We start from the raw sequence: 25753 nt of genomic DNA on the forward strand, positions 1-25753 counted from the left end.
ATTCTTGCCTTGATGTTGGTTTCCTTAAACCCTTCGTCTAGCACCTTGCAATACTTCATACCATTGGAGGCATGTTGAGATGACAAGCAAGGGCACAATGTAAGTGCATCAAGGGAAGGTGGTGTGAGGACAAATAGATAGATAGATAGACATACTTTATTGATCTCGAGGGAAATTAGGTTTCATTACAGTTGCACCAACCAAGAACAGAGTACAAACATAACAATACAAAACCACAAACAATCAAATAATAATATGTAAACCATGCCAGACGGAAATATGTCCAGGACCAGCCCATTGGTCCAGGGTAGTGAGAGTAAAGGAATATTCATTTACGATTCTCACAGCTGATTACTTCCAGTGTGAAGAAAGCATCAAATTTTAAGGAGCGATAAATATCCACTAGGGAAGAATGAAGGAAGGTTAAAAAAACATATATAGTTATCGTTTATAAATCTGTTTTCAATTTAATAAGCTTACGATTCTCTGTTGATTCAATTGTCCAGATTCTCTCAGCTCCATGAACCAGCATAACCACAAAAGGAGAAGTATTGGGTGGGATGTCTTTGTCTATAATGGTCACATTCACAGGGACAGGATCTTCATTGCACACACGGTTAATAAGTGAAGTAGCAATGGGTGGATTATCATTGATATCTTCAAGCTGCAGAAGAATGGTCCCAGTACCAGTGGCAGGTGGACTCCCTGCAAACACAAAAATGAAACTCTGAACCCAATAGCAAAACTTCAGTAGAAAAGAAAAGTTCATAAATTAATGGCCTTTTTATATATGAACACTTGGAAAAAGGTTGACAATGACCATTTTAATTCATTCATCCAGAGTTACATTAGAGTCTCATCATCTTAACATTTCTTTCAAGGCATACTCATTCCAATTATGAAGCATGTTTTCTTCGATCTTAAACTTTTATTAATTTTAAACCTCTATTCCTTTGACACCGTCTCATAATGAAAACATTCTGGTTTTATCTATTAAATTTGATGTATACTCAGTGGCCACTTTATTAGGTACACCTGTACACCTTCTCATTAATGCAAATATCTAACCAGCCAATCATGTGGCAGCAAGTCAATGCATAAAAGCATGCAGACATGGTCAGGAGGTTCAGTTATCGTTCAGACGAAATTTCAAAATGAGGAAGAAATGTGATCTAAATGACTTTGCTGTGTAATGATTTTGGGTATCTCAGAACCAACTGATCTCTTGGCATTTTCATGCACAACACTCTCTAGAATGGTGTGATAAACAAAAAACTTGAGCGGTACTTTTGTGGTCGAAAGTGCCTTCTTAATGAGAGAGGTCGGAGGAGAATGGCCAGATTGGTTCAAGCTAACAAGAAGGCGGCAGTAATTCAAATAACCAAGCATTACAACAGTGGTGTGCAGTGGAGTATCTCTGAACACACAACACATTGAACATTGAAGTGGATGGGCTACAGCAGCAGAAGACCACGAATGTGCACACAGTGGCCACTTTATTAGGTACAGGAGGTACACTCAGATAGCCATTGAGTGTATTTCCACATTTATAAGATTGCTCCATTCAAAGTTGAAAACCTTTCCTATAAAAATGTGCTGGATTTAAGAATGTCAAGGATTTCTCTCAACAATGACTTTCCATTGAAAAATACAATTATCACCATGTATTCAATCAACTTTAACTTGTCCAATGTACCATTTACCACATGCTCCATGGTGCCTAATACAGGCAAGGAACACTCTGATGTGGACCGGTAAGGTCCTCTCTATTTTAGTACTGATGATATTATGGTAATAACAGATTACTGCCCATTACCAACTAAATCAGTGTACCTGCATTGGGTTGGGTACAAGTATACAGCTGTCAGAGATAAACAGTGGATTGCACAATTTTTGGTTCAGCTGACTAATTTAAATGATACGGATGAACCACATCATGGATTAAAGGACACACAAACTATTTAAAACATTGTAGAACCAATCCCATTGCAACTCATTTTGAAATTGGTTTTAGTTACTTCTTATCATTTACAACTCAATTCACTAATACATTTTGAAACTACATGCACCAGGTTTTCTTGAACATCTATCTTCGCAAATGGACTTGGGGTAGACAAGAGTAGCACTCAAAGGAGGCTCACTATATCCCTGCCCATTAGAATGTGGATCTGATGCCCAAGTCTCACCCATGTTGCACCAACTTATAATAGGTTCCATGACAATTTAGTTGAAAAACTGTGTTCAATTCTGCCCTCAGGTGCTGTCAGTGTGAAGTGTATTTGTCCTCTCTTTGACCATGTGAGCTGCTGTTTGCTACTCCAGATATATTAAGTCAGCACTGTGAATTACCCCTTAATGTAGATGGCTGAAGTCATACCAGAGGGAAGCTGATGGGCTTCTGAGAGACAATCAATGGTGGGTTTATAGGGATATTGGAAAAGAGAATGGAACTGTTAAGATTGCCCCTCTGTGAGCTGGCATGGACCAAGGGGCTGAAGGGCCTCTGTCAGTGCTTTAAGCAAGGAAATGGGAGATACTGGTCCAAATTTACATCACCTTCCCCACCAGAAGACACTTTTAACACATGGAGATTCCAAATAAAATCTCTAATATGAAGGTGTTTTTTCAGATTTTTCCCCATCACTGATGTGTATTGGCACTGAAGAAGCATTTGAGATAGCAAAGGGGATTTGAAAATAATTCTTCAAGGGCAAACTACATGAGGGGTCAGATAAATTCTTTCAAAATGTATCCTTACTTTCAAATTATGAGTTAAATTCACCAAAATTAATCACATTTACTTATCTATCTATTGAAATGCAGCGAAGACGAGGCCCTCCTGAACCTTTAAGCTGTGTTGTCCAGCAATCTCCCGATTTAACCCTAGTCAAATCATGAGACAAGTTACAACGACCAATTAACCTACCAACCAGTACAGTCGGCCCTCCATATTCATGGGGCGTTGGTTCCGGGATCCCCCGCAGATACCAAATTCTGTGGATGCTCAAGTCCCATATATAAAATGGCGTAGTATTTGCATATAACCTACGCACATCCTCCCGTATACTTTAACTCATCTCTAGATTACTTATAATTCCTAATACAATGTAAATGTTATGTAAATAGTTGTTATACTGTATTGTTTAGGGAATAATGACAAGAAAAAAAAGTCTGTACATGTTCAGTACAGACACAACCATCGTAGCTCTTCTGGGAACGTTGATGCTGCCTCGGCATCAGTCGATGCCGATTCTCCCGTGATCTTTTAGTTCTTGAGGCTGTAGCGCTTTACATAGCCAGCCAGCCATCCCTTACTAGCCTTAAACTCCTTCCTCTCACTCACAACACAAGTAGCAAACAAACAAGACGTGAGGCGAACAATGCTCAAACGAGTGCTGGAGAGAGAACTTCCAGGTTTTTCTTTTTCAATCCCGATCCGTGGCTGGTTGAATCCAGGGATGCGGAACCCGTGGATACGGAGGGCCAACTGTACACCTTTGGACTGTGGGAGGAAACTGGAGCATCTGGAGGAATCACAGTCACGAGCAGAATGTACAAACCTACAGACAGAGGCGGGAATTGAACCCAGCTTGCTGGTACTGAAAAGATTTCTGCTAACCACTACACTACTGTACCTTCTCCTGAACCACTGGATAAAAAAAATTCACTGATGAAGGTGGCTAAAATATAACAGCATGTGCCTTGAGAACCCACAGGGTCTCACCATTATCAGAAGCAAGGACTGTTGCGGTATAAATACTATCTTTAACAAATTCTGACTCTCGATCCATAGGGCTGATGAGTTTAACGATGCCAGTCTCCGCCTCAATGTCAAACCAGTTTGCTGGGTCACTTCCCATCCGGTATCTGGAATATATGCAGCAACACAAATAAATTATTAGCCACAAATTCCAAAATTTAAAAAAATGAACAGAACTAGTTAATTTCCACTTAAAATATAATGTAACTCTAAGTGCTGCCAAATGGATTATCAGATGTTCCATCACTGAGTTATGAACTTTAAGAAACACTGTCACACCCATAAGTAGTAGTAATGGGGGGAAGAGAGAGGGGAAGAGAAGGGGGGAAGAGATAGGGGAAGAGAAGGGGGGGAGAGAGGGGGAGAGAGGGGGAGAGAGGGGGAGAGAGGGGGAGAGAGGGGGAGAGAGGGGGAGAGAGGGGGAGAGAGGGGGAGAGAGGGGGAGAGAGGGGAGGAAGCGAGGGGGAAGATGGGGTGGAGGAGGGAGGGGGAGGAGGCTGAGAGAATTCTGGATTTCCTTATTTAACTGTATAAGTTATGATGGTAATTGTTAATCCTGCTGTAACAAACTGTATACACAACATTCCAATTCCAAGTACTGTGGTGCCATTCTATTTTAAGGTGGATAGAGAAATCTTAACTATTGGCTGCATGTCTGCAGGCTGATAATATACACCAGTTTTATAGCTTCATGCCGAATCCCAAAGTTGGAATGTTGAGCATCTATTGAGAAATTACCTTGCAGAAACATGAAGATTCTGGGATGATGCTCAAGATGATTCAGGAAGTTTGATGCAGAGGGCAACTGAGAGTGAGGGTAGTATTTCAAAAACAGAATTTAAAAGGGAGAACAGACTTAATTGCAGGATGTCAGAAACCTTTGGAATTCCCCATCACAAAGAGCTATGTAGACCAAATCATTGAGGACATTCAAGACCATAAAGAGGTTTTGGTCTGTAGTAGGGTCATAGGTTATCGGAATCAGGCAGGAATTTGGAGCCAAGGCCAGAGATCACATCAGTCACTATCTTATTGAGTAATGGAGCAGGCTTAAAAGATGCATGTGCTCCTCTCGCTCCACTGTGCTTTATAAGATCTAACTCAAGGTCCCAGCATTCCGAATCACATTAACTATACCCAAGTGTGCCCCTTGCAGTTCTCAATTAATAGTTCTTGTCTGCAGGCACAAATATCTTCTCTGTACACTTGAGGAGAGGAACATACTGCTAACTTAAAAGTGTTCCCACAAATCCATCTCATACCTGATGGTTTCCTCCTGAGCTGTGTCAGGGTCCTTTGCCTTACATGTAGTTACTATACTCCCAACTGGTAGATTCTCGGACTGCTTTTCGGTCTTGGTTTCTGGATTAAATATTGGAGCTTCGTTGACATCAAGCACGTTGATGGTTACTGTAGCTGAAGACAGTGGCATGGTAACGGTGAATGGTATCTCATTCTTTACTTCAATTATCACCACATGTTGTTTGCTCTTCTCAAAGTCCAAAGGCTATATTAAAAAGTTCAACATAACATCTATGAAGTATTTTCTTCAAGAAAACACAAAATGGTAGCCAAAATGTGCATGACATGTAACATCACATTGAGAGGTAGTTTCTTTCGAATAAAAAGTAAGGTAAGGATCCCTGTTTTTAAGGGAAAACAGCAAGATGGTTTTTATTTCCCTAAGTGAACCATTTCACCACAAAACCAAATGTATCCTGGTAGATTCACAATGATAAACATTGCCTCAATCATAGCAGTGTTCCATTGTCTCCACCGGAAATTGCAAAGAAATACCCACTTTTCCATCTGTTGAGCGATGGCTCGACTTTTCTTCAACTCTGAAAACATTCAGTTTGCCTTCCATACTTTTGACTTTTCCTATCATTATGTATATCTAAAAGCAAGCTAAACATCTGTTTAAAAATTTGAAATTTGTGAGTTTTCATTTTATATTAAATTTGAATGCATGGAATTACAAACTAACTTTTTTCACATCATAATGATACACAATATTGATCCATTTGCACTACACAGCTAGGTACATTCCCATTAATAGATACCTGGTGACATGAGAATAATCATATTCTCAGATGAAATATCTGGTCATTACAACAATTATTGTGGATCAAAGAGCCTGTTCTTGTTCTATACTGCTCTATACTTGCATGACCAACAGAGAAATGAGAACCACACTCACACATTTCTCCAGATTTTACTTTATTGCAGGATATGGGTATCATTGACAAAGTCAATTTTCATTGCCATCCTTGACTGCCCGAGGAAAACATTGGTGAGCTCCTGCAGCCTTTCTAATGAAGATATTCTCAGTGTTGTTGAGCTAATAGTTTCAGGATTCTTAGATCCAGTGGGAATGTAGTAATACACTTTTTCTAATCAGGATCCATGTAACTTGGAGGGGAGCCTGCAGATGGAAGGAGTTCCCAAGTGTCTGTTGTCTTCGTCTTCCCTGGTAATCTCTACAGAGTCCATGAAGTTGATGCCACTGTTTTTCCAGTCATGGTGAAGGGTCTCAGCCTGAAACGTCGACTGCACCCATTTCTATTGATGCTGCCTGGCCTGCTGCGTACCTCCAGCATTTTGCATGTGTTGTTTGCACTTCCAGCATCTGTAGACTTTCTCTTGTTTGTGATCGAATCATGATTGGTCCATTTAAGTTTCTGATAATAGCAGCCCCAGGAACTTGGCTGTCAAATCTGTAGTAATGTCATGAGTTCACAGTCATAGAAAAGCAAGTAGAGAAGCAGGCCATTTGGCCCATCTAGTCCATGCTGAAACATTTTAAACTGCCTACTCCCATCGTCTTGCACTGGGCCACAGCCCTCCATATCCCTACTATTCATGTACCCAACCAAACTTCTCTTAAACATTGAAATCGAACTCGCATGGACCACGTGTGCTGGCAGCTCATTCCACACTCTCACAACACTGAGTGAAGAAGCTTCCCGTCATGTTCCCCTTAAACTTCTCACCTTTCACCCTTAGCTCATGACCTCTGATTATAGTCCCACCCAAACTCAGTGCAAAAAGCCTGGTTGCATTTACCCTATCTATACCCCTCATAATTTTGTATACTTCTATCAAATCTCCTCTTAATCTTCTACATTCTAAAGAATAGTCTTAACCTATTCAATCTTTCCTTATAACTCTGGTCCTCCAGACCCAGCAACATCCTTGTAAATTTTCTCTGTACACCTTCAACCTTGTTTATAGCTTTCCTGCACATAGGTGACCAAAGGTGCACACAATATTCTAAATTAGGCCTCACCAATGTCTGAACAACTTAAACATAAAATCCCATTTTCTGTACTCAATACATTGATTTATGAAGAGCAATGTGCTAGAAACTTTATGAACCCGTCTACCTGTGGCACCATACTCAATGAATTACGTACCTGTACTCCCAGATTCATTTGTTCTACCACACTCCTCAGTGCCCTACTGTTCACTGTGTAAGACCTACCCTGGTTGGTCCTACCAAAATGCAAAACCTCACACTTCTCAGCATCAAGTTCGATCTGCCATTTTTCAGCACATTTTCCCAGCTGATATGGATCCCTCTGCAAGCCATGATAGCCCTCCTCACTGTGCACTATACCCCCAAACTTGGTGCCATCTGCAAATTTGCTAATCCAGTTAACCACGTTATCACCCAGATCATTGATATAGATGACAAACAACTACAGACCCAGCACTGGTCCCTCCAGCACACCACTAGTCACAGGCCACCAGCCAGAGAGGCAACCTCTACTACCACTCTGGCGTCTCCCACAAAGCCAATGTCTAATCCAATTTACTACCTCATACTGAATGCCAGGCGAATGAACCTTCTTGACCAACCTTCCATGTGGGACCTTGTCCAATGCCGTGTGGATAACTTGCACAGCCTTGCCTTCAGCCACTTTCCTGGTAACATCCTCAGAAAACTCTAAGATTGGTGAGACATGACCTACCATGCATGAAGCCATGCTGACTACGTATACTTAATCAGTCCATGTCTATCCATATACTTATATATCTGATCCATTAAAATACCTTCCAATAACTTTCCCATAACTGATGTCAGACACACCGGCCTGGTTTCTGTTAAAAGCCTTTTTAAACAGTGCAACAACATTCGCTATCATCCAACACCTCCTGTGTTGCTAAGGATATTTTAATTATCTCTACTAGGGCCCTGGCAATTTCTGTAGTGCCTACCATAGGGTCCGAGGGAACACCTTGTCAAAACCTGGGGGTTTATTGCCTCAGGGTAGCAAACACATCCTCCTCTGTAATTTGTACAGGGTTCATGAAGTTGATGCGACTTTGCCTCACTTTTATACACTCTATCTATCTCCCGGGTAAATAGAGATGCAAAAAATGCACAAGTTCTTTGGTATCCTGGGATCAGACATTATGAGCTGTTTCCATAATAAAAGCACTTGCGGGAAGGTTCATTTATGTTTCCCCGTCAAACCCATCTGTTTTGGTTCCACACATGGATGACCATTCTAGTTTTACAGAGGACCAATTTTGTCCCTTGTAATCCTTTTGCTCTTGCTGTGTACATACATCTATTGATGCTTCTGGACACATCTTCAGTGACGTTCCTGGAATCATCGGGTGTTTCGGGCCTTTCAACATCATACAACCTCCTCCAGGTGACCCAGCCGGAGCTGATCAGACCCCAGCTTGTGTCCAGATGGTTAGCTACTTATGACTCCATGGCTCCCCTCTTTTGAGCCACAGCCATCTTGAGGCCCTCTCTGCCGCATCGGTGGTACTGTGGATGGCTCTCCTCTTCCTCTCTCCGTCGATGCCCAAAATGCTGAAGGCTCTAACTAAAGAATGGGCTACGAATCCCCTACAACCAACCTCCACTGGGAGACACCTCGCTCTCCATCCAGCCTGCTGACAGTTGCTGACCAGTCCTGCGTACTTGGAGAGTTTCCTTTCAAAGGCCTCTTCCAAGCTATCTTCCCATGGGACTGTCAGCTCCAGCAGCACCACTTGCTTAGTAGACTCAGACACAAGGACAATGTCTGGTCGCAGGGTGGTGGCTGCGATATGGTTGGGGAACTTCAGCTGCCCTTCGAGGTCCACCAACAGCTGCCAGTCCCTTGCAGAGGTCAGAATGCCCGCAGATGTACTTTTGGCAGGTATCAGCTGCTCCCCAGCTCTGACAAAGGCAATGGTCTGCTTGGAGGGTCGGGACCGCTTCGCCCACTCAACTCCTGCACTGACAGCTTCAGCGATGGCCTTCAGGACCTGGTCATGCCTCCACCTGTACCGTCCCTCACCAAGTGCCCTTGCGCAGCTGCTGAGGATGTGCTCCAGGGTTCCTCACTTGGAGCACAGCGGGCACGCAGATGACTCTGCCTTGCCCCATGTGTGCAGGTTTGATAGGCTTGGAAGCACATCGTACACTGCCTGGATGAGAAATTGGATGCGGTGTGGTTCGGCTTTCCAAAGATTAGCCCAGGTAACTTTCCTCTCAACCGCATTCTCCCATCTTGTCCAAGCTCCCTGTTGCTTCATTCCCACTGCCTTGTAGGCTCTCGTCTCCTCCACTACTGCTCTTACCTCCTCCTGAATTAGACAACGCCTTTCCTTCCCTCTGGTGTCCATTTAGGGAGTTGGAAAGGATCCTAGCCCAGCTCGGCCTCGTGTGACCACTCCCACCAGCCTCCTGTTAACATACCTGGAGGATCCCTTTGGATGTACCTTCACCTTCTCTGATAGAGCACATTCATGCTTTCTTTTAGCCTTCCTGGTTTCTTTCCTAACTGTTTTCTTCTATTTCTTGTACTCCACAAGCACCTCATTTGTTCCTTTGCACCTCCTTTTTGCTCTTAACTAGGGCATCAATATCTCTTGAAAACCAAGGTTTCCTATACTTGTTATCTTTACCATTTATTCTGACAGGTACATACAAGCTTTGTACTCTCAAAATTTCATTTTCAAAGGCCTCCCACTTTCCAGGAACACCTGCACCCAAAAACAGCCTGTCCTGATCCACACTTGCCAGATCATTTCTGATACCATCAAAATTGGCCTTTCTCCGATTCAGAGTGCTACTGTAAGAGTTTCTTTTTCACCGCAGCTTTGCACGTATATGAAATTACTGGTCTTTCTAATTTTGCAATCCATGTCCAAATGTTATTCAGTTCTTGCAAGCTCGAACAGATCCATTTTATCTTGAGATGCTGTAAAAGGAACCGAACATTGTTTGATAGGAAATCATAAATGAACCCTCCCACGTGTGCTTTTATTGTAGAAACAGCTCATAATATCTGATCCCAGGATGCCAAGGAATTTCTGTGGCAGCCCAGGATTGGTGAGTGGGCATGGAAGGTGAGATTTCAACCATCAGCTGCAACCGTCTTCCTTATTGTGAATAAAGTACAACTTGTGCCAATAAAGAGGCTTGCCCTCAATTCCTAAAAACTCTTTGATAGATACCATTCTCCATCAAATTCCATGAGCAAATATTCACACTTTATCAGTCTGTCAAGTGATCTATAGAAAAGTAGATTGATCTTCAGTGAGCAGCTTATTGGCAAGTTATCAACATTGGATAATATTCATCCTTTGCTCATTATTAAGGGCAGACCAACTGAGTAGTTGGTCGCACAGATACATCTAGCCTTTTGTGGACAGGACATCGCCAAAAAATGTTCAGTTATCAAGTAGATGCCAAGGTTGTGGAAGAAAACCAAATTATTTACTGGTAAATATTAAAATGACTACAAACAGCTACTAGTAGACTGCCGTACCTTCACAGTTTTAAGGACTCCATTATTCTGTGGGTCAGTAATCACTGTGAACAGTTTTTCTTCATTCCCAAAGGTTATAGTGAAATTTGCTTTCCAAGCAGGTGTACCAGGCAAGTCATCATCAGTTATATTGTGTCTTGACACATCATCATCATCCACTTCATTTTCAGGGACTTCGACAGAAATCTGCAATTAGAAAAATAAAGTAATTTTACCTTTTCAGAGTTACAGACTGCCCTAATCAACACCCAAGCTCAAATTCAACTTGGGCTGATGCAATATGAGTATTTGTACAGATAGGAACTGATTAGGGATTGTCAGCATGGCTTCGTGCATTGTAGGTCATGTCTAACAAATCTTATAGATATTTTGGAGGAACTAACCAGGAATGTTGATGAAGCCAAGGCAGTGGACTTTAACAAGGTACTTGACAAGGTCCTGCATGGGAGGTTGGTCAGGAAGGTTCAGTCACATGGATTTCAAGATGAGGTAGTAAATTGGATTAGGCATTGGCTTTATGGGAGAAGTCAAGAGAGTGGAAGTAGATGGTTGCCTCTGACTGGAGACCTATAACTAGTGGATCAGTTACAGGCTGGGTCAATTGTTGTTTGTCATTTTTCTCAACAATCTGGATAATAATGTGGTTATCTGGATCAGCAAATTTGCAGGTGACACCAAGATTAGTGGTGTAGTAGGCAATGAGAAAGACTATTGGTGCTTTCACTGGGGTCTGGAGCAGCTGGAAAAAAAACGGCCGATGGAATTTAATGCAGACAAGTGCGAGGTAGGACTAACCAGCGTAAGGTCGAACATAGGAAACAGACAGGCACCAAGGAGTGTGGTAGAGCAAAGGTATCTAAGAATACAGGTCCATAATTCATTGAAAGTGGAGCCACAGGTGGATAGGGTCATTACAAATGCTTTTGGCACATTGGCCTGCATAAATCAATTTACTGAGTACAGGAAATGGGATGTTATGTTGAAGTTGTATAAGGCAATGGTGAGACATAATTTGGAGTATTGTGCGCAGTTTTGGTCACCTACCTACAGGAAAGACATAAATAAGGTTGAAAGAGTGCAGAGAAGATTTACAACAATGTTGCCAGGACTGGAGGACCTGAGTTATAAGGAAAGATTGAATAGGTTAGGATGTTATTCCTTGGAACACAGAAGATTGAGGGGAGATTTGATAGGGGTATACAAAATAATGAGGGATATTGATGTGGTAAATGCAAGCAGGCTTTTCCCACAGAGGCTGGGTGGGACTACAACTAGAGGTCATGAGTTAAGAGTGAAAAGTGAAATGTTTAAGGAGGACATGAGGGGAAACCTCTTCACTCAGAGGGTGGTGGGAGTGTGGAATGAGCTGTCAGTATAACAGATGCATGAAAGCTTAATTTCAAAGTATAAGAGAAGATTTGATAGGTAATAGGATGGGAGGGATATTGTTGGATATGGTTCAGGTGCTGTTTGATGGACTAGGCAGTTTAAATGCTTCAGCGTGATTTATACAGTCCAGAAGTCCTGTTTCTGTGCAGTTCGCTTCTATGACTCTAAATTCTTTCCCTTCTTCCAGCTACCCAATCCTCAACAAATCTATCCTCCTGAAGCTACTAACAAATTACTGCAGAATAGTTCCCAAAGTCCTCTGAAACTTTGTTTGCAATGACCTTTCATCAGATAAGGGCAGAGGAAGCCTTTGCCTGAATCATGGCTCAGCAATACTGACCTGGAACTGTTGATTTTCTTTAAGTGTGCAAGATGTAGGGTCTTTTTTCCCCAACAAAGTGAAAAGATAAATCTTTCATCATGGTGAAAACAAGATGAAAGTGAGCATGGTATACTTTTGATTAAACAATGCTTCAAATTCTTTTTCAAAACAATTAGAGGAAATAATTGCATTTTTAATTGAAGAATCAGTTTATTATATTCAGAAGGAAATGTTTAAAAAGGTTTAGTGAAATCTTTACCAATGAATTCACAAATTTTGGGGCATTATCATTTGCATCGATGATTGTGATTATTGCTGTGGCAGTGGTCATCATTCCTTCACCTTCCATATTTGCTGCCTGAACAATCAACGTGTATTTATCCACTATCTGAAACAAGATTAATGGAATCAAAGAGCTTGTATGACGTGTAATTTTCATGCAGTCAGAAAGAAACAGCACATTCTGTCTACCACATTCGTGTATACTAGTCAGAAAAGGCTACATTCACTTCTCATATCTCAATCCATGGTCTGTGGGACCATTGTCAAAGGCTCATCTGAATATCTTCCAATATTTTTTATTATTAATTTTACATATAATACAGAGTACAAGAAAAAATATATCAATACATTATACTAAATTGCATATAAAGACTCCTTACCCTATAGTAATACAGATTAATTAATTCGTAACATTGAAATATAGTTGTTTTATTATATACTACTACCAAGACCGAAGCTGATTAGTAAAGAAAAAAAGGGGGAAAATATTATTAGTCATCATCTGTGCTTTAACAGCAAATCAAGGGTTTTGAAAATAATTCAAAAAAGGTCCCCACAATGTTTGAAGATCTTTGCTAGATTCAGAGATTGAACATCAAATCTTCTCTAAAATTAAACATGACATCACATCACGTAACCATTGGGCGTGAATAGGAAGGGTCGTATTTTTCCATTTAAGCAAGAGCGTCCTTCTGGTCATAAGAGAAATAAAAGCCAAAGTTTGCAAGTCAGATGACTCCAAAATAATATCCTTTCCTCCAACAATACCAAATAAAGTGGTCAAAGGATTAAGCTTAAAGTTTACTTTGAAAAGTATCGAGAAAGTTTGAAATACTTCTTTCCAATATTTTCAAAGACTCGGGCATGTCCAAAACATATGAATGAGTGAAGCTTCTCCATTATTACATTTATCACAATACGGATATATCTAAATAAAAACGAGACAACTTATCCTTCGTCATATGGGCCCTATGGACCACTTTAAATTGTAAGAGAGAGTGGTGGGCACACAACGATGAGTGTTAACCAATTTAAAAATTTGATACTTATACTGTAAACTTTATTGTCGTCAAACAATTGGTACTAGAATGTACAATCATCACAGCAATATTTGATTCTGTGCTTCACACTCCCTGGATTACAAATATTAAATATTAAAAATATTTAAAATAGTTAAAATTAGTAAACATTAAAAATTTAAATTATAAATCATAAATAGAAAATAGAAAATTTGAAGTAAGGTAGTGCAAAAAAACCAAGAGGCAGGTCCGGATATTTGGAGGGTATGGCCCAGATCTGGGTCAGGATCCGTTCAGCAGTCTTATCACATTTGGAAAGAAGCTGTTCCCAAATTTGACTGTACAAGTCTTCAAGCTCCTGAACCTTCTCCTGGAGGGAAGAGGGACGAAAAGTGTGTTGGCTGGGTGAATCGTGTCCTTGATTATCCTGGCAGTAGTGCTCCGCAGCGTGCGGTGTAGTGAGTCCACAGATGGAAGATTGGTTTGTGTGATGTGCTGCGCCATGTTCATGATCTTCTGCAGCTTCTTCCAAGTTTCCTCAGAAATTGAAGTCTGTAAATCTTGTTCCCAAAGATTTTTAATTTTTATCTAAAGGAACGCTTCTCATTCCCAACAGCTTATTATAAATATTAGATATAGATCCATTATAAAAAGGTTTCAAATTAAAAATTACATCTAATAGATTCTTATCAGGACTTTTAGGAAATGTACTTATTTGAGACCGTAAGAGATCTCTTATTTGTAGGTTTCGAAAAAAAAAGTTTTGGGTAAACTATATTTAGTTGACAGTTGTTCAAACGAAGAGACTTCCCTCTACAAACAAGTCATGAAAGCACTTAATACTTAATCTATTCCATTCTTTAAAAGCCACATCAGTCATAGAGGGTTTAAAAAAAAATTAGAAAAAATGGGACTCGAAAGAGAAAATCTCAGTAAGCCAAAGTATTTTTGGATTGTATCCAAATTCTCATAATGTGTTTAACTACTAGATTATCAGTTAACTTACTCAGAGACAAAGAAGGTGAGGATCCAAGAAGAGAAATAATAGAAAATTTATTGACAGAATTAGCTTCTAAAAAAAAACGCACATCGGGCAATACTCATGATTAATATAATATAATCAAAATGTAAGATTTCTTATATTAACTGCCCAATAATAACATCTAAAGTTTGGTAAGGCTAATCCGCCATTCTTTTTATCTTTCTGGAGATGAATTTTATTTAATCTAGAATGCTTATTCTTCCATATATAGGAAGATGTAATAGAGTCAAGTGAATCAAAGAAATATTTAGGAATAAAAACAGGCAATGCCTGAAAAGGATACATAAATTTAAGTAATATATTCATTTTAATAGAGTTAATTTGGCCAGGTTAGTGATAATGAAAGAGGCGACCAATTTGATAGTATCCTTTTTATGTGATTCAATAGGATAAGAAAATTTTCTTTAAATAGACGCTTACAGTTTTTAGTAATTGTTACACCTAAGTAAATTGGTTTCTTACAATTTTAAAAGGAAGGTTAGAATTTGTTGGTATCAAATTATTCAAAGGGAAAAGTTCACTTTTATATAGGTTTAATTTATAACCTGAGAACTGGCTAAAACAGGAGAGTAAAGAAAGCACATGGGGTAACGAAGTCTCAACATTAGAAATAAATAGCAGATCATCAGCGTACAGCGAGACTTAGTGAATAGTGTCTCTCCTTAAAATACCGGTGATATCACTAGATTCTTGAAAGGGAGTGGCTAAAGGATCTAAGGCAAGATTAAAAAGCAAAGGGCTGAATGGACAGCCTTATCTAGTGTCATGGAGCTCAAATGGTTTAGAATTATGAGAATTAGTGATAACCTTAGCGGAAGGAGCTAAATAAAGTAATTTAATCCATTGAATGAAAACAGGTCCAAAATTGAATTTTTCTAAAGTTTTAAATAAATAATTCCATTCAACTCTGTTGAAAGGTTTCTCAGCATCCAAGGATATCACACATTCCAATATGCTAGAAGGAGAATAAGACCATAAGACCAAAGACAAAGGAGCAGAAGGCAGCCATTCGGCCCATCGAGTCTGCTCCGCCATTCCATCATGAGCTGATCCATTCTCCCATTTAGTCCCACTCCCCCGCCTTCTCACCATAACCTTTGATGCCCTGGCTACTCAGATACCTACCAATCTCTGCCTTAAATACACCCAATGACTTGGCCTCCACTGCTGCCCGTGGCAACAAATTCCATAGATTCACCACCCTCTGACTAAAAAAAAGTTCTGAATGAGTGCCCCTCGATCCTTAAGTCATGCCCTCTTGTACTAGGCTCCCCCATCATGGGAAACAACTTTGCCACATCCACTCTGTCCATGCCTTTCAACATTTGAAATGTTTCTATAAGGTCTCCCCTCATTCTTCTAAACTCCAAGGAATACAGTCCAAGAGCGGACAAACGTTCCTCATATGTTAACCCTCTCATTCTCGGAATCATTCTAGTGAATCTTCTCCGTTCCCTCTCCAATGTCAGCACATCCTTTCTTAAATAAGGAGACCAAAACCGCCCACAGTACTCCAAGTGAGGTCTCACCAGCGCCTTATAGAGCCTCAACATCACATCCCTGCTCCTATACTCTATTCCTCTAGAAATGAATGCCAACATTGCATTCCCCTTCTTCACTACTGACTCAACCTGGAGGTTAACTTTAAGGGTATCCTGTACGAGGACTCCCAAGTCCCGTTGCATCTCAGAACTTTGAATTCTTTCCCCATTTAAATAATCGTCTGCCCGTCTATTTCTTCTGCCAAAGTGCATAACCATACACTTTCCAACTTTGTACTTCATCTGCCACTTCTTTGCCCATTCTTTCAATCTATCCAAGTCTCTCTGTAGACTCTCTGTTTCCTCAGCACTACTGGCCCCTCCACCTATCTTCGTATCATCAGCAAACTTAGCCACAAAGCCACCTATTCCATAATCTAAATCGCTGATGCACAATGTAAAAAGAAGCGGCCCCAACACAGACCCCTGTGGAACACCACTGGTAACCGGCAGCCAAACAGAATAGGATCCTATTCCCATTCTCTATTTCCTGCCAATCAGCCAATGCTCTATCCACGTATGTAACTTTCCCGTAATTCCATGGGCCCTTATCTTGTTAAGTAGCCTCATGTGTGGCACCTTGTCAAAGGCCTTCTGAAAATCCAAATATACAACATCCACTGCATCTCCTTTGTCTAGCCTACTGGTAATTTCCTCAAAAAATTGTAATAGGTTTGTCAGGCAGGATTTTCCTTTAAGGAATCCATGCTGAGTTCTGCCTATCTTGTCATATGTCTCCAGGTACTCTGTAACCTCATCCTTGACAATCGACTCCAACAACTTCCCAACTATCGATGTCAAGCTAACAGGTCTATAATTTCCTTTTTGCGTCCTTGCCCCCTTCTTAAATAGCAGAGTGACATATAGCAGAGGAACCACGCCAGAATCTATCGACTTTTGAAAGATCATCGCTAATGCCTCCGCAATCTCCACAGCTACTTCCTTCAGAACACGAGGGTGCATTCCATCTGGTCCAGGAGATTTATCTACCTTTAGACTATTCAGCTTCCTGAGTACTTTCTCTGTCGTAATTGTGACTGTGCACACTTCTCTTCCCTGCCACCCTTGAGTGTCTGGTATACTGCTGACGTCTTCCGTAGTGAAGACTGATGCAAAATACTCGTTCAGTTCCTCTGCCATCTCCTTACTTCCGATTACAATTTCTCCAGCATCGTTTTCTATTGGTCCTATATCTACTCTCACCTATCTTTTACTCTTTTTATACTTGAAAAAGCCTTTAGTATCCTCTTTGATATTATTTGCTAGCTTCCTTTCATAGTTAATCTTCTCTCTCTTAATGACCTTCTTAGTTTCCTTTTGTAAGGTTTTAAAAACTTCCCAATCCTCTGTCTTCCCACTAATTTTTGCTTCCTTGTATGCCCTCCCCTTTGCTTTAACTTTGGCTTTGACTTCTCTTGTCAACCACGGTTGCATCCGTTTTCCATTCGAAAATTTCTTCTTTTTTGGAATATACCTGTCTTGTACCTTCCTCACTTCTCGCATAAACTCCAGCCACTGCTGCTCTGCCGTCATTCCCGCCAGAGTCCCTTTCCAGTCAACTTTGGCCAGTTCCTCGCTCATGCCACTGTAATTTCTGTTCCTCCACTGAAATACCGACACATCAGAATTCGGCTTCTCTTTTTCTAATTTCACAGTGAACTCAATCATGTTATGATCACTGCCTCCTAAGGATCCTTCACCTCAATCTTCTAATCACCTCCGGTTCATTACACAATACCCAATCCAGTACAGCCGATCCCCTAGTGGGCTCAACAGCAAGCTGTTCTGAAAAGCCATCTCGCAGACATTCTACAAATTCTCTCTCTTGAGATCCCGTGCCAACCTAATTTTTTCAATCCACTCACATGTTAAAATCCCCAACAATTATCGTAACACTGCCCTTCTGACAAGCCTTTTCTATTTCCAGTTGTAATTTGTAGTCCACATCCCTGCAGCTGTTTGGAGGCCTGTATATAACTGCCATCAGGGTCCTTTTACCCCTGCTATTCCTTAGCTCAACCCATAAAGATTCTGCACCTTCCAATCCTGTATCACCTCTTTCTAATGATTTAATATCATTTCTTACCAATAAAGCCACGCCTCCCCCTCTGCCTACCTTCCTATCCTTCCGATACACCGTGTATCCTTGGACGTTCAGCTCCCAGAGACATGCATCCTTTAACCACGTCTCAGTGATGGCCACAATATCATACCTGCCAATCTGTAGCTGTACAACAAGATCATCCACCTTATTCCTTATGCTGCATGCATTTAAGTACAACACCTTAAGACCAGTATTTGGTACTTTTCGCTTTGATTTCACTGCAACTCATCCCAATGGCTACAAATTTGCTTGTCTTTCCTGACATCTTTACTGCTCACTATCTTAGATTTATTTCTGTTTTCCCCTTCCTCCGATGTCATTCCAGTCCCCATCCTCCTGCCAAATTAGTTTAAACCCTCCATAACAGCTCTATTAAACTTTCCCGCCAGGATATTGGTCCCCTTCGGGTTCAGGTGTAACCTGTCCTTTTTGAACAGGTCATACTTCCCCCAGAAGAGATCCCAATTATCCAAGAATCTGAAGCCCTGCCCCCTGCACCAGTCTCTCAGCCACGCATTCATCTGCCTGATCCGACTACTCTTGCCCTCGCTAGCACGCGGCACAGGTAGCAATCCCGAGATTACTATCCTGGAGGTCCTGCTTCTCATCTTCCTTCGTAATTCCTGGAAATATCTCTTCAGGACCTCCTCCTTTGTCCTATCTATGTCATTGGTACCAACATGTACCAAGACAACTGGCTGCTCACCCTCCCCCCTTCAGAATATTCAGGACCCGATCCAAGACGTCCCGTACCCTGGCACCTGGGATGTAACACACCATGCGGGTATCTCTATCAGGCTCACAGAATCTCCTGTCTGTTCCCCTGACTATGGAATCCCCTATGACTACCGCATTCCTCTTCTCCCTCTTTCTCTCCTGCACAACAGCGCCAGGCTCAGTGCCGGAAACCTGGTCACTTTGGGCGTCCCCTGTTGGGTCATTCCCCTCAACAGCATCCAGAACAAGATATTTGTTGCTGAGGGGGACAGCCACAGGTGTGCTCTCCACTATCCAGGCATTTCCCTTCCCTCTCTTGACAGTGACCCAGTTTTCTGACCCTTGTAGCCTAGGGATGACTACCTCCCTGTAGCTCCTGTCTATCACCTCTTCACTTTCCCTGATAAGCAGTAGGTCATCAAGCTGCAGCTCCAGATCCCTAACACGGTCTCTGAGGAGCTGCATCTTGGTGCACTTGGCACAGATGTGGCCATCAGGGAGGCTGGAGGTCTCCCAGGATTCCCACACCTGACACCCTGAACAAAGCACTAACCCTGCAGGCATGCTACCTAATTCTACAGGAACGAAACAGGAAAAATAAGTCTACTCACCCACTTACCTCGCCAAACAGATGAACTTTAAACCATTAGCGGGTACCGTTAGATGTGAGAGCCCTGCTGTTCCTGTCTGTCCGGGCCGATTCACGAAAGGTGGGGGGGGAGGGAGAAAGAAAGAGTTGGTGCTTCGTTCTCGCCTCGTCCCGTTTACCGCCAAAGTCCATTGAAGCCAAAGCCCTACACTCTGCTACCACTCACTCCACTGCCCGCTCCGACCGCTGCCCTCTGTGTAGGGTGGTCTCCTTTTTAAACTCTCTGCGCTGTCCTGTTGATGTCACGCGCCCATGCAGTCTTGTAATATTTAATAACTGATGAATATTAAATTAAGAATATTGATTTTTGATAAATCCAGTTTGGTTATCGGAAATGATATATGGTAAAATATTTTCAATCCTAAGGGCCAAAACTTTAGATAGGATCTTAGTATTAACATTAAGTAAAGAAATTGGTCTATAAGAAGAACATTCAGTTGGATCCTCATTCTTTTTAAGGATAAGTGAAATGGAACCCTCATAAAAGGATTGAGGGAGTCTGCCCAACTTGAATGAATGCAAAAAAAACTGAACATAGATGAGGTATAAGCAGTGAGGAAAAGATCTTGTAAAGCTCTCCAGAAAATCCATCTGGACCCAGAGCTTTCCTCAAATATAATGAGTGCACCACCTCAACAATTTCCTCAAAAGAAATAGGTTGTTCCAATAACTTTCCGTTGTCAGCAGAAATTGTAGGAATGCTTAGTTGGTCTAAAAAAATTGTTCATTACAGTGTTATCCTTAGAAGATTCAGAACTTTTTTTTAGAATAAAATGTTATAAAAGTATCATTTATTCCTATATAATCAGTTGTCCTCTCACCATTAGCTTTGTATATTTCTTTAATCTGCTGTTCAGCTATAAAGGTTTTAATTTGATCAGCCAATAATTTACCTGTTTTATCTCCATGAATATAAAATTGACTTTTATCTTTTAGAAGTTGGGTTTCAATTAGATAGGTTAAAAGGACATCATATTTAGTTTTAGTTTCAACACGTCTTTTATATAAGACAGGTTCTGGAGCCAAGGCGTTCTCTTGGTCTAATTGTTTCAGCTGATTAGCTAAATCACTTCTTTCTTTATTAGCTTTTTTCTTAATACTTGCAGTATAAGAAATAATTTGTCCTCTAGTATATGCCTTAAAGGTATCCCATCTTTTAAGGCTAGAAGTCACCTCTAACGTATTCTCTTCAAAAAAAAGAATAATTTGTCTCTCAATAAACTTTATAAAATCTTTATCAGATAACAAAGTTAAATTAAATCAACAAAACCTATTTGGTTGAAGAAGACCAGGGAGATTTAAAAATAAGAGCACAGGAGCATGATCTGAGACAGTAATCTCTTTATATTCACAGGATCGAACTGATGGAATCATTTGGCTATCAATAAAAAAAAATCAATCCTGGAATATGTATGATGGACATGAGAGAAAAATGAATATTCCTTGTCTACTGGATGAAAAAAATGCCAAGCATCAACAATACCACATTTCATTAAAGATTTAATAAACACAGCTGATTTATTTGGTATCATTAGTTTAGAAGATGAATGATCTAAAGCTGGATCTAAGCAACAGTTAAAGTCTCCACCCATCACCAATGAGTACAGACTTAGATCTGGCAAAAATTTAAAAAAAACGCACAAAGAAACCTGGGTTATCTATATTCGGGGCATATACATTGGCAAATACCATTAGCTTGTTATTTAGTTTCCCTGATACTACAACAAAAGGACCATTAGTATCAGAAATTACTTTATGTTCAACAAAGAGAAATTCATTATCTATAAGGATCGAAACTTCTCTGGCTTTGACCTGAAATGAGGAATGGAAATGAGAGTCCCTCCATCGATTAAAAAGGCGTGAATTGTCACATTTACATACATGGGTTTCTTGAAGAAAAACAATTGGTACCTTAAGTTTTTTTAATATGGGCAAAAATCTTATTTCTTTTCAATGGGTGATTTAGCCCTTTCACACTAAAACTAAGTAAATTAATACTTTGATCCATTTTAAAACTATCTATAAGAAAGGTGAAAGTAGCAATCAGAGAAATGTGTATTAAACCCAAATAATACACCCCGAGATATATTAACTAAACAACAGAATTGACTAGATTCCCAAATCAGCTTCAAGGAAAAAGAGCTCCCCATCTCCCTCTCTCCTCCCAAAGGGAGAAAATTGGTCAAAGAACAACCAGTATCTGCCCCCCACTGAAAACATCCCCTTAGAAAGCCTTTTGGAACTGCTCCAAAGAATTCAAGGTTATTTACTGTTCCAATCAAGACTAAATAATACAAATTTTAAAAAAAACAAGCTTAGACAGGTTTATCAAACAGAAGGAGCAATTATTCATACTGAAAAAATATTAAACAGTCATTTTTAATATATAGTATTTCTGTTTTGCAAGATTTTTAATCTATTCAATATTTATATACGGTCATTTTTTGAGTCTAAAAACTATTATGCCTGCTCCTTCGTACAAAACCATTTAAGTGATCCATCTTCCATTGTGATTCTCAGTCGAGCCGGAAAACGAAGAGAAGGCTTAAAATTTTGGCTGTATAGCTCCGCCATAACTTCTTAAAACTTAACACGTTCTGCCATAAAATCTTCAACAATACGAATCTTCTGACTTTGGTAGTTAATCATACCTTTTCCACAGCCATCAGGAATCAGACAGTCCTTTATTTGAAATTCATGGAAACATATAATGATTGATCTTGCTTTTGATTTTGAAGTCGATCTGTAGATAGGCGACTTGTGAGCACAATCAATCAAAGGCAGAGACTTTATAATGTCAGGGAATAATTCTATCAAAAGGTTTGCAAAGAATGCTTTAGGATTATATCCTTCCGTTAGCTCTTTAAGGCCCAAGATTCGTAAATTGTTTCTCCTACTCCTGTTTTCAAAATCAATAATCTTCTGTCTCAGTATTTCGTTGGACTTGGATTGTTTTTCATACAGCTTTTGCAAAATCATCCATTCTGTCATCCAGTATAGTAATAACCTCTTCATTTTACTTTATCTTCTTTTCATGCTTGGTTAGAATTGCTTGAATATCGTCTAATTTCATACCTATTTGTTTAATTTCAGTGCTGATTTGTTGCGAATCAGCCGACGCTTCTTTTCTGAGCTGTTGAAACTCCTCAGTAAGTTTTTGAATAGCTTCCAAAGCTGCTTTGGTAGTCATGGTAATGTAATAACCCATCCAACAGTAGTATTTCAAAAGGTTGCAGACAAAAGTAACTTAGGTGCACCAGAAGAGAGCTGTTACTCATCAGCGGCCACCAAGCAAATCTCTGAATATCTTAAGTGTAATAAGAGTTGCCGCTTTCGTCATGTATCCAGGCCAACCACTCCAGATTCCCACTTCTTGAAGAGCAAAATTTTTTCCTCAACTGCACTCTAATTCTTCTACTGGACAACTTCAAACTACAGATAAAGTACCTTTTGTTAAAATGGCAATGAATGCCATCTCATAGGGCACCAACACAAAATGTGTCTCCTGCAACATGTACAGAAATTTAAACAGGTTATTTCTTGGTATGATGAATGTAATTCAAATAAGATTTTTTTGCATTTGAATAAATCATTCGTTAAAATAATTTCAATATTACCAGACATACTTCACTACTAATCTTCCATATGTATTTTACATGGAACATAAATCTTACCCAGTATCTATACTTGCAATTTGACAATGTTTCTATAGTTTTAATTGTGTATGTTTCCACCTAGATTTCTTCCTTTCCATCATAAATGCATCTCCCATGAATCATTGAGTGACGAGGCAGACAGAAGCATTAACCTTATTGAACTGCAAGCAAGCAAGCACAGAATACTCATCATGGGCGCCCTCGAGCATGCTTCAATTGGAATTGAATTACATTTTAAAAGAGATTTAACATTACACATGAAAACAATTACTTACTCACTAAAGCAGGGGAAAGCAACGTAAAAGATGCTACAAATAGGAATAAACATTTCAGCAACAATCCTTTCAACTATGTGCAATGAGTTATCTCTGCCCACTTACCTCCCGGTCCAGACCTACACGCAGCACACTGATCAGTCCACTTGTTGAACTAATTGTAAACATCTGTGAATTAGGACTGGCTGGATCTTGACTGTCAATGGAGTATTTGATTATAGAATTAGCAGTGTCTTTCTGATCTGCATCTGTGGCTGTCACATTCATGAATGCAGTACCTATTGACAAATGTACATTAAAATTACACCGACAGCTTCATAAACATTATCTTCCCCCAAATCCATGGAAAGTAATAGGTTTAATTGGATCAATTTCATCACATAACTTTGCATCTTCTGAGATGGAACCAATGCATTGTTTTTCATAAATTAGCACTACTGCAATATTAGTTGTTATGTTTTGTAACTTCAAAACATTAAACTAATTCAAAGGAAGACACATGAGTCTGAAATATGAGCCTACCTTAGTGCTTACCTTTAGTGAGGTGCACACGTATCATGGGGTAGTGTGATGACCTATATAATTCACATATTTATATCTGTAACTCGTAATAGATTTTTTAAATGAACAAGAATGCTTAATCAACCAATATAGATACAAGATTCAAGTGTTAAATACACATTAGCCTCTCCACTCTCAGTAGAACACATTTATCATTGAATAAATAATGTGCAATTTTAGCCAGTGTACAGGAAATAATACTCGATTAAAAGAGAGTGCTTGTATTTTGAATGCATAAATATAGAACACTTAAATGACATTATGAATTACATTTTGAGAGATTTTTGGACTATAAGGAAAGATTGAGTCACCTGGGACTGGAGTCACTGGAATTCAGAAGAATGAGAGGAGATCTTATAGAAACATAAGATTTTGAAAGGGATAGATAAGATAGAGGCAGGAGAGCTGTTTCCAATGGTAAGTGAGGCTAGAACTAAGGGACATAGTTCAGGGGAGTAAGTTTAGGATGGAGATGAGGAGGAACTGCTTTTCCCAGATAGTGGTGAATATGTGGAATTCTCTGCCCAATGAAGCGGAGGCTACCTCAGTAAATATATTTAAGACAAGGTTGAATAGAGTTTTGCATACTAGGGGAATTAAGGTTTCTGGGCAATTGGCAGGTGATGAGATGAGACTAGATCAGCCATGATCTTATTGAATAGTGGAGCAGCTGCGACAGGCCAGATGGCCTTCTCCTGCTTCTATTTCCTATATTCTTATGTTATGACACATTCATGTAGAACTAGATGGAGAAAGTAAAGAACAGGACTTCATAAATCTCACTGCTGCTCAAAACTACTCCAGCCTGAGAAACTGCAGGAGGAGGTCATGGCCTCGAGCCTGCTCCAGCATAAAATGTCATGGGTCATCAGCAATTCACTCGCTCAACCAATAACCTCACTCCAGCTATCCAAAGAAAATTACCCAAGCTATGAGTGTGGCTCAGTAACCCCCAGGAGTAAAGACTTGCAAAGATTCACACTCATCAGAAGCAATTCCCTCTCATTAGATCATAAGAGGCTGATTTCATATCTAGCACAGTTTGAGCACCCCTTATCTGAAATGCTTGGGGCTGGAAGTGTTTCAGATTTTGGATCTTTTTGTTTTTTGGGATATATACTGCGATAGCTTGGGATCGCCATCATTTCCAACTCTGAATTTATGTGCGAAAGCTACGCAGTCTTTATCACACATATGTATGGAACAGTGAAAATTATTCCACAACATTACGATAATGAAAATATAATGTGTGCAGTGACAAACTTGGCAAACTCATCAATAGATTTCTGTCCTGCTTTGTATTCAGCTGACATGTTAAAAATTTATGCCATACCTTTTCTTAAATTTCTGCAACCAGCTTACTGAATATTTACCAATACCTTCAATTTTCAGTTCACTGTGATAGATCTTTGCGAGGTTCATGATCAGCAAACTTAAGTGGGATATGTGCGCTACCACTCTGACTCTCTTTCATTACACGATCGCGATTTTCATTTTTCACTTTATGCAGTGTTTTTCTATTTTTAATTCACTTCTCTTCATTACATATGTGAGCTCAGTTTTCAAAACTGTCTGTGGTACACAGAGACCTCTGCATACACCATAAGACCAAAAGATATAGACAATAGACAATAGGTGCAAGAGTAGGCCATTCGGC

The 25753-nt window shown here is 40.0% G+C and overlaps 1 protein-coding gene across 2 annotated transcripts in view; it reads right to left on the reverse strand.

The window, feature by feature from the left end:
* Positions 1-25753, reverse strand: part of LOC140210628 (cadherin-1-like) — a 59147-nt gene that overhangs the window by 6823 nt on the left and 26571 nt on the right. For both annotated transcript variants that reach the window (XM_072279759.1, XM_072279760.1), the window contains exons 7-12: positions 23641-23813; positions 12510-12638; positions 10540-10725; positions 5023-5267; positions 3725-3867; positions 481-705 (exon numbers count right to left, since the gene is read on the reverse strand). In XM_072279759.1, the coding sequence (XP_072135860.1) occupies positions 481-705; positions 3725-3867; positions 5023-5267; positions 10540-10725; positions 12510-12638; positions 23641-23813 (1101 nt within the window). The remainder of the gene's footprint in view (positions 1-480; positions 706-3724; positions 3868-5022; positions 5268-10539; positions 10726-12509; positions 12639-23640; positions 23814-25753) is intronic.

This window comes from Mobula birostris, chromosome 15 (genome assembly GCF_030028105.1).
Source record: "Mobula birostris isolate sMobBir1 chromosome 15, sMobBir1.hap1, whole genome shotgun sequence".
NCBI lineage: Eukaryota > Metazoa > Chordata > Chondrichthyes > Myliobatiformes > Myliobatidae > Mobula > Mobula birostris.